This window comes from Anopheles funestus, chromosome 3RL, assembly GCF_943734845.2.
Source record: "Anopheles funestus chromosome 3RL, idAnoFuneDA-416_04, whole genome shotgun sequence".
Taxonomy (NCBI): Eukaryota; Metazoa; Arthropoda; class Insecta; order Diptera; family Culicidae; genus Anopheles; species Anopheles funestus.
In genome coordinates this window covers 8,579,984-8,605,622 of record NC_064599.1, presented here as the reverse complement: position 1 = coordinate 8,605,622, position 25,639 = coordinate 8,579,984, and the positions used below count along the sequence as shown (strand labels likewise).

The window sequence follows — 25,639 nt, the reverse complement described above, 5'->3', positions numbered from 1 at the left end:
AGGAGTAGTTTGTGTAGATTTATTAATGTTTTTTCTTTGTTGTTTTTTTTTTTTACAAAATCTTTCCACTCGCCGTTTGCTTGTTTTGCATTTCTTCACTTTACATCTATGCATATGCGCTAGCATTTGTTTGAACACGCGTTCGACAACAAACTTGGTTTGCAGCCTTATATTAAACTTCGACATGGTAATACATTAGATGTTGCCAACCATACAAATATTCCTGCGCTGGCCCGTATTCCTTTTTGTAGGCTAAGGGAAGATATAGTTGATAGCATTTCCGAAGCACGGAGGTGTGTTGAGGTTTTTTTTCTTTTAATCAAAGAGACGCCAGCAAAGAAAATAATTCACAATGTTTTGAACAGAGCATTGCGCTGTACCAGTGATTCGGTTTCCGGGTTGGACATTCTAAAGACCTGCGATCTGTTGGTGTGCTTCACAAGAATTTCAAATTATACGATCAAGCTTCATATAACTGGCATTTCGGTAGATCTAAACACTAAAAAATAACCACATTCCTATGAGGAAAGGAAATAATATCATCCTTGCTTGACATAACGTATATTGACCAACACTGGTCAATATAATCGAGCGTCATTAGAGATAAAAAGTTTTAAAACGTAATATATGATTTTACAATTTCAACGAATCTGGTAGATGTGTAGTGATCGAAAATCAATGCAATATGTAAACAATATAAACCAAATGTGCACCTAACATCAACTGCTACAATACAGCTTCCTTTAAACTACTCCAGACTAGTTGCCAACAGAATAGCCAGCCGAGTTGGATCGTTATGTAAATTGCGGGCAATATTATGAACCTCTTGCTGAAGATGGTTGCTGTTGCAATGCTTAAAATCCAGTTAATAAAACAAAACTAAACAACATAACAAATACAGTTTGCAACAAAGATACCTTCGCTATGGCATGGTTGGAAGCAGTATACTTGACAGCTATTTAATGCAACGGTTACAACCCTACATAAGGGAAGCAGCCGACGGTCACCTTTCGTTTGATTGCAAACTGAAACCCTGATGCAACAGCAATGAAAAGAAGTAAAACCTTATCACAGTGAGATCAGAATTCGGGAGGTTATGCTAGCAAATTTGCCACATCGTCATCATCGACCATTCTTCGGCCAATGTTCCGACCTCAGTTTTTTTCCTTCTGTTTACTCTTTACTGTTATGCTTTGTTTGTGTTCTGTTTGCGCTTCGTCAAAAGGTAATACAAAGATTGTAGAAAATAACATTCATCCGAAAATTGGACGTCGTCCATGGATAGGATAGGGAGCGGGTTACAATATGTACATGAACGTTTTCTGGCGCGTAATCGCCCACTGTTCTACGCTGCTACATTCCCTGATCACAACCTCCCTTATCGGAACGCGTGGCCGTATGCCGGTGTATTTGAACGAGCGGTTCCCTTCTGTTTCGATTCAAGCAACATATTCTTACCACCCTTTTTTATGTCGGGGATGTCGGGAAAGTACCGTGTTTTCTTCACATCGAAACGCGGTCATCCCTTTGTTTGTGTGGTTGTGTATATATGTAATATGTTTTATGTAAAATTATATCACCCATCTAAATATTCCATTTGCTTGCACATCACTCCGGTCCATCCAAGGCTCCCGGTTTCGTTTGCGTACGTTCCCCTCGTCTCTTCTTCTTTCAGCTCGAAAGTTGCATCCAATCCTATCACGCTTAGCTCTCACACGCTCAATAATGTCGCGGGTAGTACAATAGTTAACAACAATAACACAACAGCAACAACTTTGCGCTCTCCAAATATTTTTTCTCTTTCTAAAAACAAAAAATAAACACGTCGCCCTGAACGTTTCACGAAAACCATCCCTACACAGTTCTCCTCGTTACCTGCCTATATCACGCATTCCTTGATTTGCTTTCCCATTCCCAACGTAATCCGCCCCACGAAAAAAAAAAACAACTCTCGTGCTCCATCACTCGGTAGCTGTAGGCAGCTCACAAAACTGGCCAAAGGACTTCATTCGCCGCGGTGGTAATCATGTCATGTAACGCATAACTTCGCGCAAGGCATACAGCAGCTCCGCCTGATTGCGGGCCTCCAAGATCATAAGATTGATGTGAACCTAGAAGCGAAACGAAGTGGACGAAGTTAGTGCAACTGCTGGTGGAAGGTTCTTTAGACTTCGTCTACCTTTTCACTGTGTTGCAGCTCGACCAGCACACTGTCGTAATCCATCTTGGTGATGCGCTCCGGAAAGCAGCAGGCCGTCTTGATGAACATCTTCAGCGAGCGATCGAGCAGCTGGTTTACCTCCCCGTAATCGTAGTCATCGTGGCGTATGCCGTAGATGCACTGAATATAATTCCATATGGCACGACGGAACTTGGACGTGTCGACATTTGTACGTCCGGCAATCGTATAATACGTTAGATTGTAGGCCGCCCGGAATTTGTCATCCAGATAGAATCCAACGTCATTGTACAATCTGCAAACGTGAGGAAATAAACAGGTGTTTAACCATCTTCACGGGAAAGGGTGCGTTACGGATGGTTTACCTATTTACTAGTGAGTATCCATGATCGTCCCAGGAGTAGTCCTGTATCCGGAACGTCTGCGGAATGTTTTCCGCACCACGGCGAGCGAAATCCTGATATGTGAAGCACGGATCATCAACGTAGCGGCCTATCTGCTGTGGTACTTCGGCCGGTGCCTCTCGTACAACCGGTGGCAGTTCCGCCGCTTGTTGCTCCACATGCTTGAAACGATTACTTAGCTCTGTTTCGCTGCACTCGTCATTCTTCTCCGATAGACGCTTCATACGCTGCATCAATGCATCGACGCTCACCTCCGGACGGATATTACCTGTGCAGGAGAAAATGAGCTCAATCAGTAAACCAACGTCTTCGGCACTATTGCGTGTCCCCGATTTCCACTTACCATCATCACTATTCGGGAGTTTTTCGGTATGCTGAGAATTATACAGATCATTCAAACGATTGAAGGCAGTCTTCTGGGTGAGAACGTTGTTGTTTTCAATTTTGTGACTAGCGCCGTCCAGCTCCTGGGTGAGACCGCAGGAAAACACGAACGAGGACAACGAATGGTAGTGGGCTAGCAGTACAATCGCGTGAACTACCTCGGATAGCGACCAACTGTTTTGTCCTTTTGTAAGCCGCTGAAGAAGCGATAAGAAAAATTAGACAACGATTAGCATTAAGGCAGATCGATCGTAACGGACGGTCAAAAATGTTCGTCTACACACCTCGATGTGTTCCTTGTTTAGTAACCATGGGCGATGGGCAAGGATTTTGTTGATGTCGGAAATGGCACGCAGTTTCGCCGGGATGTGTTCGAGCCCGTTCAACCAGCTCGGATCACCACCGTTCGCCAGGAAGATTTCCTCGTACAGGTTAACCAGGTACGTGCATTTATGGCGAGCAGCAGCCTGCAATAAGAGAAAGACACATTAGTGATCGAGTAACAAGCAATGGTGAGCTGACCGCCTTACCATAATAGCTATGTAGTTCCTATAGTCGTACGCCAGCGGTCCATCGCACTGCATAATAAATTTCTGTGTGTTTAGGAAATGATCCAGGTAGCGCGGATGATATGCGATCACCTTAGTAACATGGTCCAGATTCGAGCTATCTGTTGGCGAGTTCTTTGAGCCGTACTGAAAGAGTGGTAGAAGCAAAAGAAACGTGTTAAAACCTATTTAATAAACCAATTCAGATTGCAGAAGTAATAGAAGCAAGAGAGGCAAGACAACAAAACCATACACGTCACCCAACGAGTAATACGACAAGGCAAAACAATAAATCTTGAAGAGGAGCGCAGCTCTTTAATCTTGCGATGTCCTCCCGCAGAAATTATCATCAGTAGCGGCCGTTGACCCAACGTTGACCGAAGGTCCTGATAAAACCAGATTGACGTCAATAACGTCGTGTTGCTTCGCGCGCGAATTGACCTCGCGAATCTATGATGACTCCCGGCTTTTTGTTTTCTTCAACCCACGAGCTATTTTCCTGGATCGTACGGTCGATCGATCACAGAAGCTAATTGTGAAAACCCGTCAACTCGGGTGTACAAGAGTGATGTGTAAATCTCACCTTTTGGGGGAATTTTCCGTCACCGCAACACGCAAAAACACAAACTCTCCCAGCACTCTTTTGCCAGTCAGCCAACCAGGACAGGTGACGTTTTTTGTTTTCACCTTCCAATCAGCTGTTCTTCGACAGCCGGTAATGAAAGTAAACAGCACGCTGTTCCGAGTTAACCACCAACGTCATTCGATGTTGGCCGACTGATGAAGCGAATCGGTTTGGTCGCGTAAAAATAACAACCAAACGTTCCGCAAACGACGCAAGCAGGTTTGCCGGGTGAGGTTAGGTTACTTTACGTACGTTGGGTAGACAGTAGAAATGCCGGGTAGCATACTTCACAGCGAGGTTTGGACAACGGCCACCTACATTACTCGTTACAATATTTTGTCGCCTGTTATTCAAATGACCCTTTGCATCGTACCATATAATGTTGATAAATATTACACCTTCATTAGACCTTCATCTCGTCTAAGTAGCGATTGTTGGGCGATTTGCCGGAACTTGCATTACCGCTTTATCTAAACATTTACCATCTCCGCCATTCCGCTTGCAAATCTAGGTCCAGGTGAAGCGGTTTCACAGTCAATCGAGAACCACATCTGTTTTGCCGGTAAACAAGTCCGGTGTGAGACGTTCCAAACACTTCCAGGGTTCCCTTCTGCCCAGACAATTCGGAGGCTTTACTGGAGAGGGTGTTACCGCACATCGTTGTCGTGCATTGCACCAAAAGCGCCAATCCTGCATCTCCTCGGTACGTGGATGGGTTGTGAGATAAGCGCTAGATTTCCTTGTTGTTTTTGCATGCAGCAAGCGGGCAAGTATGTTTAAGCTGCGATGTGTCTGTTTCATTCCATCGCACCATCGGCCGCATCTGGGGAATGTGCTAAGTTCCCCGGGTGCGGTCCAGATGCAGCGTGTATTGTTTACTGTCGCCGGTTCAGCGAGAACGATCGGGACTGGTCGCTGACTTCCTGCTTCGCAGGCGGTGATAAGCAGTCGAATAAACACGGGGTTGCATCAACGTACTCCAGTTTACCGATCAGTGCACACAGTTCGGCAACATTGTAGATCCTCTACTGGTGATGTTCAGTGCGATTTGAATGGCCGATCGTGTACTGACTTCATCGTTAACCCAGTTACGGACAAAAGGTTATGGAAGATGTCCATGTTGTTCAAACATTTCTTTGAGGAGGAATAAGATAGTGCATGCGATTTGGCGTTGGTAGTTTTGGTAGTTAGGCAAATTCCACCATTTAAGTCTGGAAGGGATAGTTACTTTGTCGATCTCGAAGAGATCTTATTTGTGTGAATAAATTAGGATCTACGATGTTTCAAATGAAATGAAAGAGATTTTCAAGGAACCTCTCAATACAAAACTTTGAAACATTCCTCGATCTTCAACTGATCTTGGGTCCATAAACCACATGAGCTGTAAAGTTTTCTCGTTCGATCTTCCTCATCAGCAAATGGAAGTGCTTAGTATCCAGCTGTACCAGCATTAGGTCCACTCGCACACGGGGTGTGCCTGTGCCAGTCGTGCAAAACCACCGGTAAAGAGACAGTTTCGCGCAAAAGCTAATGGGAAACATCTGTAACACACATTCTTGCCCCGTTTCGAGGTTGTTTTTCGGTAGCACGTCCAACATTTTTGTTTATCTCAACCGCTCAACTTTCGCACCCGTTCCCCCGGGGAGGGTTGTCAACATGGTAGGTGGGACGTGAACGGAAGAAGAAATAATAAGGAGGACACTCGATGCGACAGCCATGACACAGGAGGAAACCTGATGCGATTCGTGAATAGCGCCAAGAAGACCGTCCGCTGGTGACAGCAGCTTGGCAAGCCCGCGATACACACATGTTGTTTCGTTGCCTGGGCGTATCATAGCAGCTGGATGTTTTGTCGTAAATTTGCCGCGATAAAATGATTAATGGCGGTTTCGATCATAATTAGTTGCCCTTCCGTCATGAAGCGTTTTGCTTAAACAAAACGTTTGTCACTGGAACGGCTACAGTTCCGGGTGGAGAGTAAAACCGTGTCAGCATAGTATTTGGAACAATTTCTCAAATTCGTCCATGATTTCTTCGAGTTAAACTTTTATTTTTGTACGTCATGTCGCTCCTCAAAGCTACGAATATCCAATGGGCATCTAGTTGCAAAATTGTTTTAATTTCTTTTAAATTCTCAAGATCATCCTTCGCAAGACAATTCTCCAATAGATACTGTCTGCAGATATCGTCTCGTGTTACCACACGGGGTCTTACACATTTCCTTCCATACTTTGTGCTATCAGGTTTCATTATCATAACCATCACGAATCGCCGTGCTGGCCGTCCATCACGAGGCAACGGCGTGTGATAATGATTATCTCACTCGAAATGAATTTGTTTGCATGTCTCGGGCAACAGTTGTTGTTTGCTAGTGTAGCTGCTGGTACTACCACTACTATTGCTGCTGCTATTACTATTATTACCCGGTCTTTTGATTCGATCCGATCAACTCTTTGCAACTCTCTCTCTCTATCCCTCCCTATAGCAATGTGACCCATGGTAACAAACGCCCCAAAATGTCGCCATTATTCTAGCACACACTGCACACGACTGTAACAATGGTAAGATTTCACGCACTGGATGCTCCTTTTGCGAGTGTATATAGTGTTAACGTGCCCGAATGTTATCGAATTTGCATATTTGTTTGGCATCCAAAAGGTGTATGACTTGGCTTCTTTTTTTTTGTTTAGTTTGGTTTTATTTGCCAACCCGTAAAACAGCTGCTCGCGAACATATGATCGTCGCGAACTGTCAATCCTCCGCTCGTCAAGAGTGGGGACGCACAATGATGATGGATCGGTATGTGTGTCCCTAAACCGTTGCGGACCCGGGGCTTGGCAAGTTGTGGTGGCAACACCAGGTGAACGGGTCGTCAATTTTAAATTGTTTACATTTCACTCCCGGCAAGTTTTGCGTCCACTCCGCACTCCCAATATACATCGTTGGCTCGTTGCTAGACGGCTAAATTTGAAGAGCTATATACGTGCGAGCTGTGCCGTTTTTTGTTGTTGTTTGCCTTGTCTCGCCGTTCAAATTGTGGATAATTCATCATCGTGCTGAACCGGTAACTAGCTGCACAAAATGATGCGATGTAATCCACTCATCAGCTGGAGACGAATGACACTGTACAACGCACCCTCTTCAGTTGTGTCCGGTTTATTTTATTGTAAAAAAATACAGTTTTTAATTTTTATTTTATTTACATGTGAAATTATCGAAGTATAGAGCAAGTATCATGTAAATTAAATAATTCCTGTGTTGGAAAATGTGTAATAAGAACACAAAGTACTCAATAAGATCAAGGTTAGCGTAAAACTGAAGTTAAACCAACTGCACGACAAAGAAAACGAAACGCGTTCACCATCCGGCAACTAAAACGACCGAAACGTGCTTCATCTGGAGTGTAGATACACGCGGCGCTTTTAGCTTGCGACTTGTTTCCGGACATGCATCGCGGAAGAAAACTACCATCATCTTTACGATCGACACGAGTCGCTAGAGGACGATCGAAGACCGTTTGGCACGAACTCTGCTTCGCAGCTACGTGGCGGCAACCTATCCCGGTGTCAGCACGACTTCCTTATTGCAGTTGCAGTTTTATGACCCAAACAAAGGGCCAGATCGCGACAAAATGCAAAACAAACCAATCTCCCGGTATTATGCATGTGAGCGTAATCCTTCGGGGTTCCGTTCTTGATCTGTATTCGGACTACGAGATAAGATACAATTTAGTGCAATGCTTGAACAAAATTGCTTTACTAATTAATGGGTAGCTCTCTAATGGGGGGTTCGTTTACGTAATGCTTGTTGCCATTACTGGTTCAAGTCTTCCTAATGGGAGAAATGGCTCTGGTTGAGGTTTCACTAATAGAAATCCAAGGACGCTTTCTGCTCGAGATATGTCTATTGGAGCAAAGCACTCAGCAAAACATGTGTGCTGATAAATCTTACAATCTCTAGTACCTAGTTGTTTATACACTTCGGTGCACTAATCCCGGTGCCAAGCTTACTATAACCGCAATATCACATTGTACGCGCTGAGATGTGTTGTGCGATGGTGGGGCGGAGATATTTCACACCATTCGTACATTGTTATTGAATGTGTACTATTTATTGAAGTTCGTTAAGTCATCAGGGAACTATGTCATGTGTCATAGAAAAAGCAACCGTGTAGACTACTTTTAGATTGCAATTACTATGGGGATGCGTTGTCTTTTATAGGAATTATCCGTTATTCCTCAGCGTCATTGGGACGAACGGACATAGGTGACCTCCATCGACTCCGGTTGATAGCACGATATCTAAAGTCAAGAAAATATGGTCAACATCATGGCGCCATTTACAAACGCCCCGGTGTTGACAGTTTAATGGAAAATGTTACCAAAACGGAACATCTCAACGTTTGTAATGGACAACAGCGGTTCTGCAAACACTCCCAAAATACGGACACACACACAGACAAAGAGAATGTTGTGAAAAGTGGCCTACGACTGTGCTCAGCAAAACATCTTCATGGTCATATGTGAGCCGTTTGTCAGCAGCGCGAGGTAGAAGCTTGGGCCAAATAATCACAGCGTGCGTTATGGTCCCGATAATGGGCAATAGCCGCCATTAGTGTACGATCATAGCAATGGATGTACCGACCGTCAAGCGCTGGTTGAGATGTTACGGGACAGGTTAGCGGCGACCGGAATTGCAACGATCGTGACCTTGACGAGGACCGGTTTGAGTTTGACAAATGATAGTCAATCAAACATGCGTATAGATGTTGTATGGTCAAGGGAGAGTAATGCTGGTGTTACTGCTTTGAGTAATTAATTCATCAAAGCCGAAATTCACCAAACAGGAACCAATCAAACTTTTCCAAATGACACTTAGTGACAGGTAGGACCTCAGTTTTGTGTCCTCCCATATACGAAAGCGTTATTGGTGGAAAAGAGAATTAATTTCTAGCCAAAAAATCTGTCCGTCAACATTACGATCGTGTCCTTCAGCCGCTCCACTTAATCCTTACACATTCTGGGAGGGGTGGAAGATATTTAAACACACTCACCCACCCTATCTCTCTCAACCTTGCCACCATACGCTCCAGCTATTGTGGCGTCCAACATTGTCCGCCGTCTCCCCGTAAGATCGCGTTTGGAGTTGATGAGATGTTTACAACAGACTTTTCGCACCGTGCCGGGTTTCGGGACCAGAATCGGTGTGGTGCCATAGTAAAACCTCACGCTACCTACCATCCGGTTCCCATGCGGTGGTACTGTTGAAAATCTGTTGACAGAATCAACTCGGGCATCTGCGACGCACTGCGTGTGTGACCTTCTGGTTCCTACATTCTCCGAGTTTAAGTGTTTTTTTCTTCTCCTCCCTAGCATGTGTCTTTGGTGAAGTGTGTGTAGAACGCTACCCCAAGAACACTACCGCCACCGTATATCCGATCTTTCCCGCCAAGCTGTGTGAAGCAACAGCGACAAGTAAACATTTCGTTTCGAACTGAACTTGAAGTGGAAAGTTGAAATATTTCATGAAGCAAGTTATCCGTGACGGTCCTCGCTCGTTTTCGACACAACGCATCGTTCGCCACCGAACGGTGTGGATGAAGTTAATTTAGAATTCATTTTTACCGTCCCCATGTCAATGCATAAGTTCCAAAAATGTTGCCGAGGAAACTATACCAAAATTTTCTCTTTTTCTCCGACACGTTATAGTGTCGTTTGTCGGTTGGCAGTGAGCTTGAGTAAACAGTTTCGCAACAAAACGATCGTAACTAGTTGGCGCCGGTGACATCGATCGATTTGTACAACTAGACGTTAACATAAGCAACAATGATGAAAAGTAAACACAAGCAACCAGCTTCAACGCTTCCCTTAGTCGACTAATGAGACTCAGCAGGTCATCCAGAAAGCGACCCCTTGACATAAACGCTTTGACGTAGTGTCGAAACGGTAAGAAAACGCCCACGAACATATCCACCAACTCGGCCCAGCTGGTGGAGCCGGTGGAGCCGATGTTCCGCTCATCCTGCCGCATTCGCGCGCTAATGGTCTGCGTTGGAGAATCAAAACAAAGTGATAAATTACACCAGTAGATGAAGACACCAACTTGGCTTTGAACTTGTGTGAACTAGGAAATTTCGAGGAGGGAGATCAACATCTTTTTGTTGTTGTCTTTCTAATAACGAATAGAAATAAAACATACACCAATCTATCCAGAAGTCAGAACGTCATCGGTCAAGGAAGGATCTGTTTTTGCGCACAATTTCTAGTCGGGAGGAATTGAAGAATCTTGAAACTGATGATGTCATCTCCGTATGGGATGTGTTCCAGAGTTTTGAACTAGCCAGTTAAGCCGTAAATGGATGTCGTTCACTGATCGTTTAAGTGATATTCTAATCTCCTTATTAAAATATGTTTGCAGCATTTTCTAGAGGGAGTCCATTCATTTGCAAACAAATTATACATTTAAGTGATTGCTTGAAAGGAAACTCGTTTAGTGTAGTTATATAAGCGTACATTCTAAGAATAAATTCAGTTCATCAACACCGATCGATTGCACACAGGTAGCTACTTGAAAGCACTCGAAACTCCAACCGGGCGTTACAGACCCAACGGCGATTACATTCAATCTCTACCCATTTACTCGCACCGTGTAGCGTACTTTGTATTCAACGCGGTCGTAAAGTTCAATTACAAAATATAGCTCCACATAACCACCGCGGGACTACTCAGCAGCGTGCGGAGGTCTGCATTTGGTGACACTCGATCGAGGCCCCAATTTGGTGTCGGGAGTTGCAATGGCAATAAAAAACAATCACTCATAAATCACTTTATTTCAAATACACCCAGTTGGGGGCACGTACTCGGCAGACCGTAGTGGAGTAAACAAAATGCGTGTACCGTAAGGGGTTTAACTTTCCATAGATGCGCTAGAGAAGTCCGTCCGTGGGGGGGAGCGCTAGCTCCAGAAGCTGACAAACAACAATGTACTGAAGGCGTTCGACAGGCGCGTGCTGTTACGGTGTCCCCAAGCATTCGTGGCAGGCAATCGATTGCAAGTAGCAAGATCTCCTACCAACCCCCGAAATAGGAAGGCAGTACCATATGGGTGTGATGTTTTATGCATTTTGCACTCACGTCGCGTTTTCCGGAGGGCCCTTCAAGAGTACGCCCTTTGGCGGGGTCTTCATCCCTTGTGGCGTGTGTTCTGGCGGGTCACGTCATACCGAAAAACCCTGCGCCACGTTCACGCGATTGATTCTCTCCAGTACCGAACCATTTTTGGGAATCCATGTCTACAAACTCCCGCTTTCCCTGCACATAGACACAGAGTTCGTGGTTGTGTCGGCTGTGCAAATCTGCACCACCGAGAAGCGATCACGTGCGTGCGAGTATTGTCACGGAGGTAAACAAAACAAACCCGACCTGGCACAAGGTGGTGGGGAATAGCTTATTTCAGATATGTACGATTTATTGCATCGATTAGCATAAATTAAAACTGAGAGACAGTGGTAAACAAAGCACGGAACACACATTCACATGCCCGGACGCGATCAGACACGGTGCGATACGATTAGTATGGAGATTTGGTCTGCGTTCGAAATAGAAGCGATCGTTCAGAGTTCCTCGCCATTTTTGTTGTTGCTTGGCTGAACGTGTCACCTACCATGATTGTACGGCACTGAAACATTCAAAGCTCCAAATCTAGCGATCTGGTTCCAAGTGATCAACCTGTGGAGGTCGTAGATCAGCTTGATACGATCACAACACTGCTCAGCGCTTCTCTAAGCTCCCGGATAAGATCTAGCTTGATCCGTCCGTCTGGGTAATTGTTTAAGCGACTTCGCTTGCGGGAACCTTTTGTACCAGGTATGCAACTCCCACTCCTCTGTAGCTGAAAGAGTATTTGTGGTATTTTATGCAGATTTGAAACCATCAACAAAAAAAGCATAATTAAAGATCTCCCCATCGTAGGGCGAACATGCGAATCATGGATCCTCACAAAAAAAAACAACAAACCAACAGCAAAAAATCAACATCAGCATACCTGATCCACACAGTTAGGGGAAACCAAAACAAAAAAATACAACAACATTACAATACACTCCCTATGAAAAAGGAGGATCCATCGCAGCGAACACGTTTATGCAAATCGCGTACTCAGCCCCGGCACTCGGAATTCTCCTAACGCAACAACGTGCACAATGCGAACCGATACTTCCCTATTTCCGTATGTAGTGCGTCGTGTTCGGTGCAAGCTCAAGGTTCCAGAACCGCTCCTATTACCTGCTGGAGTTCGGTAGCAGAGTACCCACCCAAAAGCTAGGAAGTGCGATATTTGCCGTGTGTGTGCGCGTACTGGCAAGCGTCATCCCGGTAGCGGCGCTTTTTGGGGAGGTGAAACCACTTCTTCTACCAAAATGGGTCCATCATCGATAGTGCGGGAAGTTATTTGATGTGGGTATGGTGTTCGGGCGGGGTTTTTTTTTTTGAATGCTCCCTGCCACTCCATGGCACCACCTGATTTGCTGCTATTATTAGACACACGTACCGCCGACCTCGTCCACTCTGAACGGCTCAATGGACAAATTATGCTGAAGGTTAGTTTGTCTTCTTTACGGCTTGGTCGCGTGGTTTTGCAGGTTCGGACAAGGGTGTGGAGTTTTTGGTATTCTGCACCAAAAACGCCGTGAATCGTATCCCTCGATAGGAAGGGACGGTGATGTTCTGTGTGCGCATTATGCCAGCACGATAATGATTAGAATACTAAAGCCTGTCCGACGCGATCGAAGCTGGGCGACGTTTGTGTGCGTTGGTGTAATTTAACAGCCATCTTAACAATATATAACCATTTCAATTTCATCCCTCTGTGTATCTGCTTTGGGAACTTAAATGGAAAAGAGCAGCTATATCCACATAAAACCTAACATTTTGTGAAATGACCCAACTGTAATTTTTATTTAAAAAAAACCCAATATAGTTGCGTTCCGATGCACATACTTAACGATTTAAGTGAGGAAGTGTCGTTTTGTAATGTACTACGAACGTTGCAGAGTGGTACAATGTAGTAGCTAAGTGATTGCGAAAAAAAAAACAACAACAGAATAGGTCAGTTGGATTGCTTCCTTTTTCTTGTGTACTATCGGGGGGATGGACCATGGGCAAACGAGCACAGCTGAAGCATGACGACCTCGGCTTTCAACCGCTCTGAATACGCATCGTTAATACGGTTTGCAATCATCATAAGCACCGTCCAGCTTTCGGAACGAAACGAACGTCAGGGAAGGACATAAATTTTGCAAACAAAACAAAAAACGAGAGAAGAAACATATAAATACACACAGCCACAATAAAATACGGGATGATGTAATCTCGGTTCAAGTTTGCAACATTCAAACTCCAAAGCAGCCGGGGTCTCGGTTGGCCGTCGAAATCTGTTGGCCCTGTTGTCGCCTTTCTCTAGGTAGGTCATCCTCCACCGTTCTCACATTCGCAAGGAACGGTGGGCAGGACATTGTGTGCCGGCACTCGATCCGGTTTATAATGGAAGGCGCGATAGTGGTGCGTCCAATAAGATGGGGAGGCGAGAATAAAGATGAAGAAGTGGTAAGCAAAGGGAAAAGCGGCAGCAAACAAATCGTCTTGCGATAAGTAGAATGGACGGGCCATTTCGGGTGACGAGACGCTGTCGATGTCGACAGGGGCAGGATCTGCAATTCGACGTTTGGTGATCGGTGGTGTGAGTACGCAGTTGCGGTTGCGATGATAGACCTGCACATACGAGTTCGAGGACAATTGAAGTCGCTGGAAGCGTTTACCAAAGACTAACGTTGGCTAATCAGGAACACGCTCCAGGGTGTCCAATGGTTTATTCACCACGGAGTGAGTATAATGGGATGAGGAATGAGGTTTGGGATTATTCACAGCTGAGGAGAAGGAGATTCGTATGGCAGAATAGTACTTTTTTATTGATTTGTACAGTCTGTAAAGTATTTGTTAACATCATGTTCATGTTGGATAAAAACTCGTCAAGATCAGCTAAATTCTAGATCCTCAAGGATCGCCTACGTCTAAAGAAATAAATTCATAAATACAAACAGGGGCAAGGTCTTCAGTCTTAGTGTTCGGTATAATAAGCTGAAGGTGTTGGATTAAATCTCGCCTGGAGCACAGTTCTTCATAGTAAGGACTCCCTATCCTTGATAAAAATAAGTCTAATAAGCCATTATATCTGGTCTATCAGCTTATTGGAGAAAAATTGTTGGGGATATCTTGCAACGTGTGAAGTAATATGTATTGTTTCGTAAAATGTTTAAAAAAATCTTTACTATCTTATAATATGATTACGTATTTAAAAAAAAACGTAGTATTTTACCAAAAATAATCATGTTCCACTTTTCGTGTGCCCTAGTGTACATATCGGGATGAAAATACGGAATCCGGTCCGGTTAAAAATAAGAAATAAATGAACCGTTCAAGTCGATTTGAGGTTTCTTGCTGCCCAAGATGGAAGTGTAATTTAACATAGCTTTGACTCGATACGAAACTTACCATAACGAGTCCTGAAGGCAAGATTCTCCCATTGCAAGAGGTATTACCTTACCCGGTGTTCGGTGTTTTTTTTTTCTTGTTGTTGTCTCCCCCGCATGTAAAAAGCAACGAAAAATCACGTTTTTTACCAACAATGTTTCATTAATGCAGTTTCATATCACGGCAGGCATCCTTGTGGGCCGAAAGAGTATATAATTCGGAAGGTCGGAGGAGAGCGCGAACAATTCAACGATGAAAAGGATCGATTTGGGTTTACCACCCCAAAAAAAACAACACACACACGCAACACATAAACGTACACAACAGGGTGGTGTTGTGGCTTTAGAACGTGCGGAAAACATTGCGCCCCGCTATATTTAGTATTTATTTATACGCTGAAGCAACAACTTGCGACCGAGAGCCGGTAAACAACTATTTAAAATTGGACCACAAACATACTGATAGTGGGGGAGGGAGAGAGAGAGGTAAAGAGAGAAAAAAAACAACGATCACACATACACGCGCGCTCGCACTGTGCGGCGGTTCCTTTCGCTTTTTATCCTTCAACGGGTTGTATTTTCATCAAACGGTTGGCCTTTAATGTGGAACTTTTTGTCTTGTTTTTTTTGTTACTGTTGCTTGTTTAAATTCGGGATGCTGTTGTTGAATATTTCTCGCAACAATTCCCGTTGATGGATGTTTTTCACCCCCGTTTTATGTCTGTTCCTGTTCTGTGTTGCGTTTATTTGATTTGTTTCGATTAAAGTGTCCATCGCGTGTGGAGTTTTCGGTTTCGGTTTGAGGGAGAGGTTTTGCTGCAGGTTCGATAAAATAATAAGATCGACCAAAGAGGAACATTAACCTTCCGTTCGCCGGTCCCAACAAAGGTGATGTACTGTAAACAAGCATTTTTTTATTTAAAGCACACAAGTGAACTATTTTTACGACCCAAAACTGAAGTTCCCATTTGTTGGAACCCCAATCCCTTTTTGCCAATCAGATGGAGACGCACAGCATTCCAAGGAATGGGTGAATGTACCGCTTGTTGATTTTGTTATTTTATTGAGGTTGATGATTTGTTTTCGTTGCAAGTTGCATCAATTTCATCGGTGATACCACTCACTCTCGCAACGAGACGATTGTTTTGATCGCAGTTGAAATACACAGTATTTAAGTTCCTTCTGCAATCGTCCACAGGAGAGGGGGCACATTGTGAAAAATAAAAATGAAAATCTTCAAAAAAACAACCAAACACGCATACATACGCACAGTTTGGTACCTCATGTAGGGTGCTTCGCTGTTTACCAATAAATATTCGCCGTTGCGCCAAATGCGCGGATTGCAGTGCGCCAAACCGTCTACTACTAGCCGTGGCCACGTACCCTACGCGCAGAGTAGGGCAAATAAGCGATCGGTTTACTTATCTTCTGCCTTTACCTTTACCCGCGTGTGGTAAATACGTGCTTTTTTAGTGATATGAAGCAAGAGGTTGTTGTTGTTGTTGTTGCCTCCCCTGCTTCTTCACCCTCCGCTACTTCCTGCCTCGGCACTCCCAAAATGGGTTCGTTGAACCAGCGTGTGACATGCGGTTCTATGTTTACACGCGAGAATGATATGGTGTTGTTGGGGTGTTAAGGGGGTTGATTGGGGAGGGTGGATGGAGTGATGAGGTCCGAAGCAATATAATACACACAGCAGCACACAAAAACAGAAATGAAAATAAACATCTGCAACCAAAAAAAAAAATACACCCACACTCACCCCCGATATGCCTGAAACGAGGCAACCGAGCAGTAGCAATTGGTGTTGTTGGTAGTCAGCGTTGCGAGCAACAACAATCAAACCAATTCGCCAACGCTTGCCTTGTGTTATGGTTTACGATCAACAAAATGGTTACGTCCGACATGATCGAGACCTACCGGCAGCTTCCTTGATTGCGGTTCGTTGTGAATTCGGCTTGGATTCATTCTTGTTGTTTAGTACAGGGGCAGACTCTTCATCATTACGAATTCTAGATAACGCATGACAGACCAACATGATCCTTTTGGAGTGATTAGTTTCTTCACCCCTTCTACTGAGCGGGAGTACTCAACATGCACGGCCAAATGTTGCCGTTTTGGTCGATGATGTTTACATTGCCACTCCCCATAGATGATGTGCTAGGATGAGCTTGCCTCCCGCACTACTGATGGTGGTTTTAGTTGATCTTCGGTACGTCGGGCCAACTATTTTTAGTTCAGCTGTCCAACGTTGCCGCACCCACGGCGGCGTACTGACCACACGAGAACGCTCGCCTTGGAGTAGTTTCGAAGGCGGCTTTCGGAAGGGCAATCAATGCCAGAGTGAAACACCGAACCGCTTCTGTACATCAACATCGCCAGCGAAAGGTCCCTGAGCAACAAGACGCAACTTTTTTGCTTCGCACACACGCTTTCATTGTTGCCAAAATTGGGAACCGCAACCATTGTGCCATCCTAATGGTGCTATTGACGAGTTTACGATGGGAAACTTACTCCAATACTAACACAACGTCCACAACGCTTCCGGATAGTAGACTGACAATGGTAAACAGAGGCAACGAGTGAATGACAGGAAGAAAAAGCAGCCCAATATCATCATTCTGCGCCAAGTTTTGTCCACTTTTGCCAATCGACAAATGGCGACAAACGCCCGAAAGGAGGAAAAAAAACACGCTCCCAAAGAAAGCACACAACGGCGGCCAACTGCAATAAATCAAACCCTCCATGGTCAACGGACGGGGGTTGGCTGGGTCATACGAGCACAAGGAAAAAAAATATATAGGAGAAATAAAATAAAATAATACACCAACCAACGCCATTCACGTTTTCGCGCGCGTAGCACAAACATTTTCGGAGGATTTCAGTGTTGCGGAATTGTGTTTAGCTTCGCAGTAGCCCAAACATCAAAGCTGCTGCGGTATGATATGGGGGGGTTAGTGGAAGACCCGGTAATATATTTCACGACGATATGGATTACGCGGGATGGCATAAATTTCGCGAGTCCTAGATAAAGAAAATAGCGAAACGGTGTCATGATCGCCAATTTGGAGAAGGGGCTGTTTTGTGGGGTGTGTAGCGGGCATGTTGAGTGAGTTCTATTTTAGCAAATTGGTCATTTTGTGACAGGGGTTTCTCAGTTCGGGATGATACATAGGTGAGGGTAGGGAAAAGAATTATAGTGCCTAGAGCAAATGAGCAACGTCACGAGCGGGGAGTGAGCGTATTTTTGGTTTGTTTTGTTTCTGCTGTACGTAATTTTCCCTCGTGGGGTGTAAATATTTAGTACAAACAAATCATTTGTGAAGTGTGTCTAATCGCCAATTATCAGAAGGTTCATCGTTATCGTAGACCCGGTGTAGTAATTTGTTATGGTCCAACCTTTCCTCGGTAGATCTGTCACCTAAACTCACCACTGACAGAAACGGTCAGTGGTTGATGTGTTAGTGAGATCTACCGAGAGGTCAGGGTTCGCGAGCGAAGGGTCACTTCGGGTTAGGGCTCCGGCGCGAAAAGATCGAAGAGCGTGTTTAGACCGAACCGAGGCGTGCGCGTCCAAATGTATCGTAACGTGTGTAATATATAATTGTTAATTGTCTTAAATGTCCGTGTCGTTCTTAACGTCTTTACGTGACGAAATAAAAAGAATATAAAAGTGGCGACGAGGAAAACGGAAAAAAAATATAGGAACTATAAACGGAAAAAAGTGTTATAGTGCAATTATTCGCGTGTGTATAATTCCGCCGCAGCAACAATGTATAGTCCTGATGAAAATTCCGGGATGGACGATCCGCGCCGATTATCACAGAACGGCGCAAACGCTCTGAACGCCGCGTTCACGCAACGCATGCATCCACCGCCGCAAGGTGCAGCGACGCAGCCGCAGCAACCGCCATCGCAGCATCCAGGCGCAGCGTCAGCACTGGCAGGACCAGCGTCACAAAGTCCTGAATTTGGGATGCTGTACCAAATGCTGCAACTAATGCAACAGCAAATGCAGCAACAGCAGCAACAGGCGGCTCAACAGCAGCAGATGATGGCTCAACTGATGCAGCAGCTTCCCCCAACGGCATCTCAGCCCCCCGCTCACCAGCCCACACCGCCAACCGATCCCGAGCTGGTTATAAACGCCCTAGCGGCAAGCATCACCGAGTTTCACTACGACGCAGAAGCTGGTGCCACATTTCGCGCGTGGTACTCGCGATTCGAGGATCTGTTCGTGAAAGATGCTTCCCGGCTCGATGAACCAGCAAAAATCCGCCTGCTAACCCGTAAGTTGGGCACAATGGAACATGAGCGTTACGCCAACTACGTTCTTCCCTGCCACCCCCGCGACTTCACATTCGATGAGACGGTAAGCAAACTGAAGGTGCTTTTCGGAAACGTTGAATCGCTTAGTAGTAGGCGATACAAGTGCCTTCAGACGATAAAGGAGAAGAACGAGGATCTGCTTCCGTTCTCTTGTAGGTTAAATCGTGCCTGCAACGATTTCCAATTCTCCTCAATGACCGAGGACCAATTTAAATGTCCAATGTTTGTTTGTGCTTTAAGAGAAGAAGTGCACAACGACATACGAACGAGGCTCCTAACGCGCATCGAGGATCGACCGGATCTAACCCTGGAACAGCTTTCCGCCGAAGGCGAACGATTAATAGGTCTAAAAGAGACTACGGCGATGTTTGCTTCCGGGAGAGAGGGCAAAGTTCATGCTCTACACAGCGCGTACAAGCAACGAGATGCGCAGAAAGAGAAGAGAGACAACAACAACAACAAGCAGCGTCGTCCCGAGAGAAGTGGTGCAGATTCTCCAGCATCCAAACCACCGAGACCGTGTTGGTTGTGCGGTGACTCCCATTGGGTGAGAGATTGTTCTTACAGCTCTCACAAGTGTCAGGATTGTGGGAGATACGGTCATCGCGAGGGTCATTGCAGCAAGTCGGGTCGAAAGCGGGAATTAACGAAATTTCGCAAGCGCACTTCGGTTGCAACACGTGCAGTGGTTGTTAACGTCCGTAGCTTACAGAAGCGCAAATACGTGAGCATCCGAATAGGCAGCAAAACAGCGGAACTGCAGCTCGACACGGGGTCGGATATCACGATAATAGGACGGAAAACGTGGAAGCAGCTCGGCATGCCACGACTATCGCCAGCAAGAGTGCATGCGAAAACAGCATCCGGTTCACGCCTTCAGCTGGATGGCGAGTTTGATGCAAACGTTACGGTGAACGGGACGACAAAATCAGCAACAATCCGCGTTGTTCCTATGGAGTTACAGCTTTTAGGAGCAGATTTTGTCGAAATTTTCTCGCTGGGAACGTTACCGATGGACGAATACTGCAACAAAATCGGTTGCGAGTCTACCAAATGGGAGAGCAAATTTCCGGCTATTTTCAATGGTACCGGGTTATGCACTAAGGCAAGCATTAAACTGCATGTGAAAGAAAACGTCCGTCCTACCTTTTGTCCTAAGCGCCCTGTGGCTTATGCTATGCAAGCAACAGTAGAAAAGGAGCTTGATCGTTTAGAGCAACTCAACGTCATCACGCCAGTCGATTATTCCGACTGGGCAGCGCCCATCGTAGTCGTAAGAAAAAGCAACGGCAGTATCAGAATCTGCGGAGACTACTCGACTGGACTGAATTCGGCTCTCCAGTCATACGAATATCCTTTACCGCTCCCGGACGATATATTTGCAAGGCTGGCGCGGTGCAGATTTTTCAGTAAAATCGACCTTTCCGACGCATTCTTACAGGTCGAAATAGCAGCCAAATACCGCCCCCTATTGACCATAAATACGCATCGTGGCTTATACCACTACAATCGCCTACCACCTGGTATCAAAATAGCGCCGGCCGCTTTTCAGCAATTAATTGATACCATGCTCGCAGGATTGAAAGGCACATCAGGTTACATGGATGACGTGATCGTAGGTGGTACAACGGAACGCGAGCATGACGAAAATTTGCTTAATCTTTTCCGCAGAATACAACAGTACGGATTCACAGTCCGCGCGGAAAAGTGCGCTTTCAAAATGCAGCAAATAGAATATCTGGGTTTCATCATCGATCGTCGTGGCCTCAAACCAAACCCAGCGAAGATTGAAGCTATTCTGAAGCTTCCAGCGCCAACAAACGTAAGCGAGGTACGGTCATTCTTAGGCGCAGTTAACTATTACGGAAGGTTCGTTCCGAAAATGCGCGACCTAAGGTACCCTCTAGACGTCCTATTAAAGAACGAAACCACATTCGTATGGACTCGCGAATGTGAAAGCGCATTCAAGCGATTTAAGGAAATATTGGCATCGGATCTGCTACTTACACATTACGACCCAAATGCCGAAATAGTAGTATCTGCTGACGCTTCAGCAGTGGGACTTGGTGCCACCATAAGCCACAAATTTCCAGATGGCTCATTAAAAGTAGTACAACATGCCTCGAGGGCACTTACGACAGCGGAAAATAAGTACAGCCAAATCGACCGTGAGGGTCTAGCCATCATTTTTGCAGTGAAAAAGTTTCACAAAATGCTGTACGGTCGGCATTTTCGTTTGCAAACTGATCATCGTCCGCTGCTCAGAATCTTTGGATCGAAGAAAGGCATACCGGTTTACACAGCTAATAGACTGCAACGTTTCGCGCTGTCCTTGCAGTTGTATGATTTCAGCATCGAGTATGTACCATCGACACAATTCGGAAATGCTGATCTGTTATCGAGGCTGATCAGCGAACATGCGAAACCGGACCCCGAATACATCATAGCCAGCACTGAGCTCGAGCAGGACGTAAGTTACGTTGCAACGCAGTCAATTAAAGTATTCCCTCTTAATTTTAGAGACGTTGCGTCCGCTACAAGGGCTGACCCGATACTACGGCAGGTACTTCGTTACGTCCTGCAAGGGTGGCCTAAAAACTACGCCTATGGACAAGAGCTGGCGCGATTCTTCAATCGAAGCGAGGCGCTATCCACGGTACGTGGATGCATTTTGTTCGGGGAGAGGGTGGTCATACCTACCAAGCTGCGTCACAGATGCATAAAGCAGTTACACGAGGGCCACCCAGGTATGCAACGGATGAAGGAACTAGCCCGCAGTTACGTCTACTGGCCGGGCATGGATGAGGACATCGTGGAGTGTGTTAGAACGTGTCACGCATGCGCGGTTGCCGCTAAAACACCTCCACACGATAAGCCGGTACCCTGGCCCACTACAAAACACCCATGGGAACGCATTCACGTCGATTACGCGGGACCGATCGAGGGTGATTATTTTCTAGTAGCAGTCGACGCGTACACGAAGTGGCCAGAGGTAATAAAGACGAGCAGCACCACCACACCGGCAACGATAGCAATTCTACGAAGCCTATTCGCAAGATTCGGGTTTCCCGTGACGCTAGTAAGTGATAACGGACCGCAATTCACTAGCGCCACGTTCGATGAATTCTGTGCTAAGAGCGGCATTCAGCACATAAAAAGTCCACCGTTTCATCCTCAGTCCAACGGGCAAGCCGAACGATTTTGTCGATACGTTCAAGCGGTCTATAAGGAAAATCGAAGAAGGTGGAGCGTCCCGTGGCGAAGCACTCGAAATTTTCCTTCAAACGTACCGAGCATCCCCCAATCCTGCTTTGGAGCAACATCGGTCGCCAGCGGAGGTTATGTTCGGGAGGAAAATTCGAACAGCACTGGAGCTGTTAAAGCCACCGCCTACACCAGAAGTAGAACGAGAAAGACGAGATCATCGGTTCCAGCGCAACGAGCTCGTCTATGCAAAGTGGTATACGCGGAACTCATGGAAATGGGTTCCCGCAAAAGTGAATCGACCAATCGGTGATGTCATGTACGAGATCGAGACGAATGATCACCGGACACACCGCCGCCACCTAAACCAATTGCGAAAACGAACGGAAACGAAGGGCCCACATCGATCGAACACGCTAGCGGATAGCTACCAACTTCCGCTAGATTTCCTCGTGGAAACATCACACAACGACGAACAGGCAGTGTCTGCTGGAGGCACTGTGGAACCATCTGTACCTTCCCCACATTTACCATCTCCCAGGCCGGTACCTTTTGTACCAAGACGACATCAGCAGCCGGTAAGATCGCCACGCAGGTCTTCTAGGTCTAGAAGACTTCCGCGTAGGCTCGAGGGGTACCAGCTGCAAACTAAAAGGGGGAGATGTTATGGTCCAACCTTTCCTCGGTAGATCTGTCACCTAAACTCACCACTGACAGAAACGGTCAGTGGTTGATGTGTTAGTGAGATCTACCGAGAGGTCAGGGTTCGCGAGCGAAGGGTCACTTCGGGTTAGGGCTCCGGCGCGAAAAGATCGAAGAGCGTGTTTAGACCGAACCGAGGCGTGCGCGTCCAAATGTATCGTAACGTGTGTAATATATAATTGTTAATTGTCTTAAATGTCCGTGTCGTTCTTAACGTCTTTACGTGACGAAATAAAAAGAATATAAAATAATTAACGCTGTTTCGTAATGTGAGCGGGATGCCTTTTTTTTCGGCGAAAAAAATAAAGAAGGAATAAGAATTCTTCTTCAATTCGCCTTCGGGAGTTGTACTAAAACGTTGTACTAAAGCATGTAGAATCATTGGCACAGTGTTGTCGATGGTTTTAACCTCTATTTGCAACGTGATCATTTGAATATAAACCAGAACCTAACCACCATGTGATCTCGCACGCAAACTGAGTAATATAATCGGTAGAGATACGCTACCCTAAAATCAGCATCAGCTACTTCTAATTGACACATTCGTGTGTGTTGGCGGGACGTGAAGCGAGAACGACCTCAGCGACATTGGCAAAAAACAAGGAACACTTTAACCCCTTTTAACGCATGGACGAAACGCACGATCATAGATCGTGAAATAAACTCCTCCATAAACGAGAGTCTCCCAAAAATAGGCCGGTACAGAGGTGATGGAGCGTATGCGTCCACCTCGTATGAACAACACCGTTTCGGACAATGGAACCGGACGGGGGAGGGCAGGCACTGGGAAGATATTCAAATTCAGCGTTGATAATAAAGCTTAATTTACACCAATTAATTTGTAACCTTGAGAGACCATAACTGTTCATCCATAGCGTCCCGTAGACGAGTGTTTCTTCCTCCGCGCCAAAGGCGCCACGCAGCCGGTACCGGTTTCTGGCGACCAATCGCGGACTACCTCGCTGTTGGTGTGTCGCGCATGAGTGTGCACTTCGACACCGAGCTCGTATGTTTGTTTGCTGTGCGAGGAATATTAATTGCCCCGGCACTGTGGCGCACGCCTGGAAGTGATTTTGAGGAAGGCAGAAGAAGGAGCGAGAATCAAACGTCGGTCGGGACATTGAAGATATCCAAGCAACGTCATGATGCCATTGAAGAGCTTGCAATAATCTGATGGGTTCCAACAACCAACAACACTGTATTCAAAGCTTCCGTATGTATGGCTATGAAATGATTACTTTGTGGAGGGCCTCGTCCAATGTTGATCTCCCAGTGGCGTTACGGATCGATGGCTATCACTGCTGCCTTAACTCACACGGTTATGCGTCACACCGCAAGAAGTGTGTTGCCGCTCAGAACGCCCACTCTAATCGGTACCTCGTCCTGCCGGCTTTGGCGAATTGATCCAGAACCGGTTCTTCCATACCAAGCTCAGCAGCTTCAGTGACATCAACAGCGGATCGTGATCGTATCGGAGCATATTTTGAAAAAAAAGGAGTGATCTTGGCGAAACAGGTTCTATTCTTAGCGTGCTCTCGGCCAACCCACCGTTTTGCCCTGTGTCGTCCGCTAACTTCCAGCAAAGTGGGCACTCCTTGTTTTAGTGATCTTGATAAATAAAGGTTCAGACACAGCGCACGTCGTTCGGTGCTCAGGTGTTCGAGGTTGTGTGTGAATCAACAAAACAAACAACTCTACAGACACACAATTAGAGGACTGTTCTTACCCTGCGCAACCAGCTTCCCCCCTTCAGCCTTAGTGGGTTTAGTTTTTTCGGATCACGAAACTCAAATCAAAAACAACGTAAACAAAACAAAAAAAAACGCAACCGAACCCGCGTTTACGCTTTGGCGAACACACTCGCAGTGGGTCAGCAGCAATTAAGTAATTATCGTTCGGCATTAACCACTCTTCCGTCTACTGGCTGACAATCTACAGGTTTCTCTAGTTACTCTAGTTTTGGTGCTAGGTTAAGGGGAAGCAGCAGAACTTCGTGTTCTTCAAATGTTACCGTAGGTCGCTCGGAGATCGACAGTCCAGGGGAAGATCACGATAGGTTCTAATGAGCTAAGGCGGAAACAGTTAACCACAGTTTTAGGTTACACAGAACGTTTTAATCAGTTCAGCAAAGTGATGACGGGATTAGTAAAGCTTTTCGCTTTTTATGCTCCAAACTTGTGGCCTTTTTTTACCTTGGTTATGTACTAAAGTCATAACAGTCAATCTAGAACTGCATTGCTTTGTGCGTCAAACTGTTTGGTTGGACGGCAATTGTATACATAGCAACAGCGTTTGTGCCGGCATTGACAGGCCCTCATGTCCATGTCTAGTGCGCTTCTCTCCAGTCTCCTCCAACGCTTCACATATACTGTACGGGATTGGACGTACAGTTTTTGTTTGCTTCGCCTCAAGCCGGTCGAAGAGAAACGTACACGATTCCCAATGTCGGCCGGTACCACTCCCATGTGTACACTCCAGCTGGAGTGTTGTTTGCTACAGGTCGTCTTCTCTAACCCGCTTTCCTTCCCTTTGGAAGTACAGCAAGATGCACATTCGGGTGCCTGTTGCCTGTTGAACTTTACCTTACACCGTCGTTTCTGTTGCTCGGTCGCTCTTTCGATGCACACCGGCGAGGTGTTGCTGCATCTACTTAAAGACCTCAACGCAACGCGAGTCCACCACCAACCGGATAGTGGTGGGGTTTTCTTTCTCGTCCATTAAACGATGCGTACCGCGTAC

General features: G+C 45.8%; 1 protein-coding gene and 1 long non-coding RNA gene across 5 annotated transcripts in view; one reads left to right on the top strand and one right to left on the bottom strand.

Moving 5' to 3' along the window:
* Nucleotides 1-1,461: 1,461 nt before the first annotated feature.
* The window catches only part of LOC125770672 (sestrin homolog), a 32,196-nt gene continuing 8,018 nt past the window's right edge, over nucleotides 1,462-25,639 (bottom strand). For 3 of the 4 annotated variants that reach the window (XM_049440584.1, XM_049440585.1, XM_049440583.1), the window contains exons 3-7: nucleotides 3,498-3,662; nucleotides 3,252-3,434; nucleotides 2,545-3,164; nucleotides 2,180-2,474; nucleotides 1,462-2,111 (exon numbers count right to left, since the gene is read on the bottom strand). In XM_049440584.1, coding sequence (XP_049296541.1) covers nucleotides 2,025-2,111; nucleotides 2,180-2,474; nucleotides 2,545-3,164; nucleotides 3,252-3,434; nucleotides 3,498-3,662 — 1,350 coding nt within the window. In that variant the 3' untranslated portion in view covers nucleotides 1,462-2,024. The remainder of the gene's footprint in view (nucleotides 2,112-2,179; nucleotides 2,475-2,544; nucleotides 3,165-3,251; nucleotides 3,435-3,497; nucleotides 3,663-25,639) is intronic. The other variant, XM_049440586.1, reaches the window with a different exon arrangement.
* Nucleotides 18,054-23,096, top strand: LOC125770754 (uncharacterized). The gene is made up of 2 exons (XR_007419236.1): nucleotides 18,054-18,152; nucleotides 22,962-23,096. It is a non-coding gene; the product is annotated as an uncharacterized LOC125770754 (long non-coding RNA).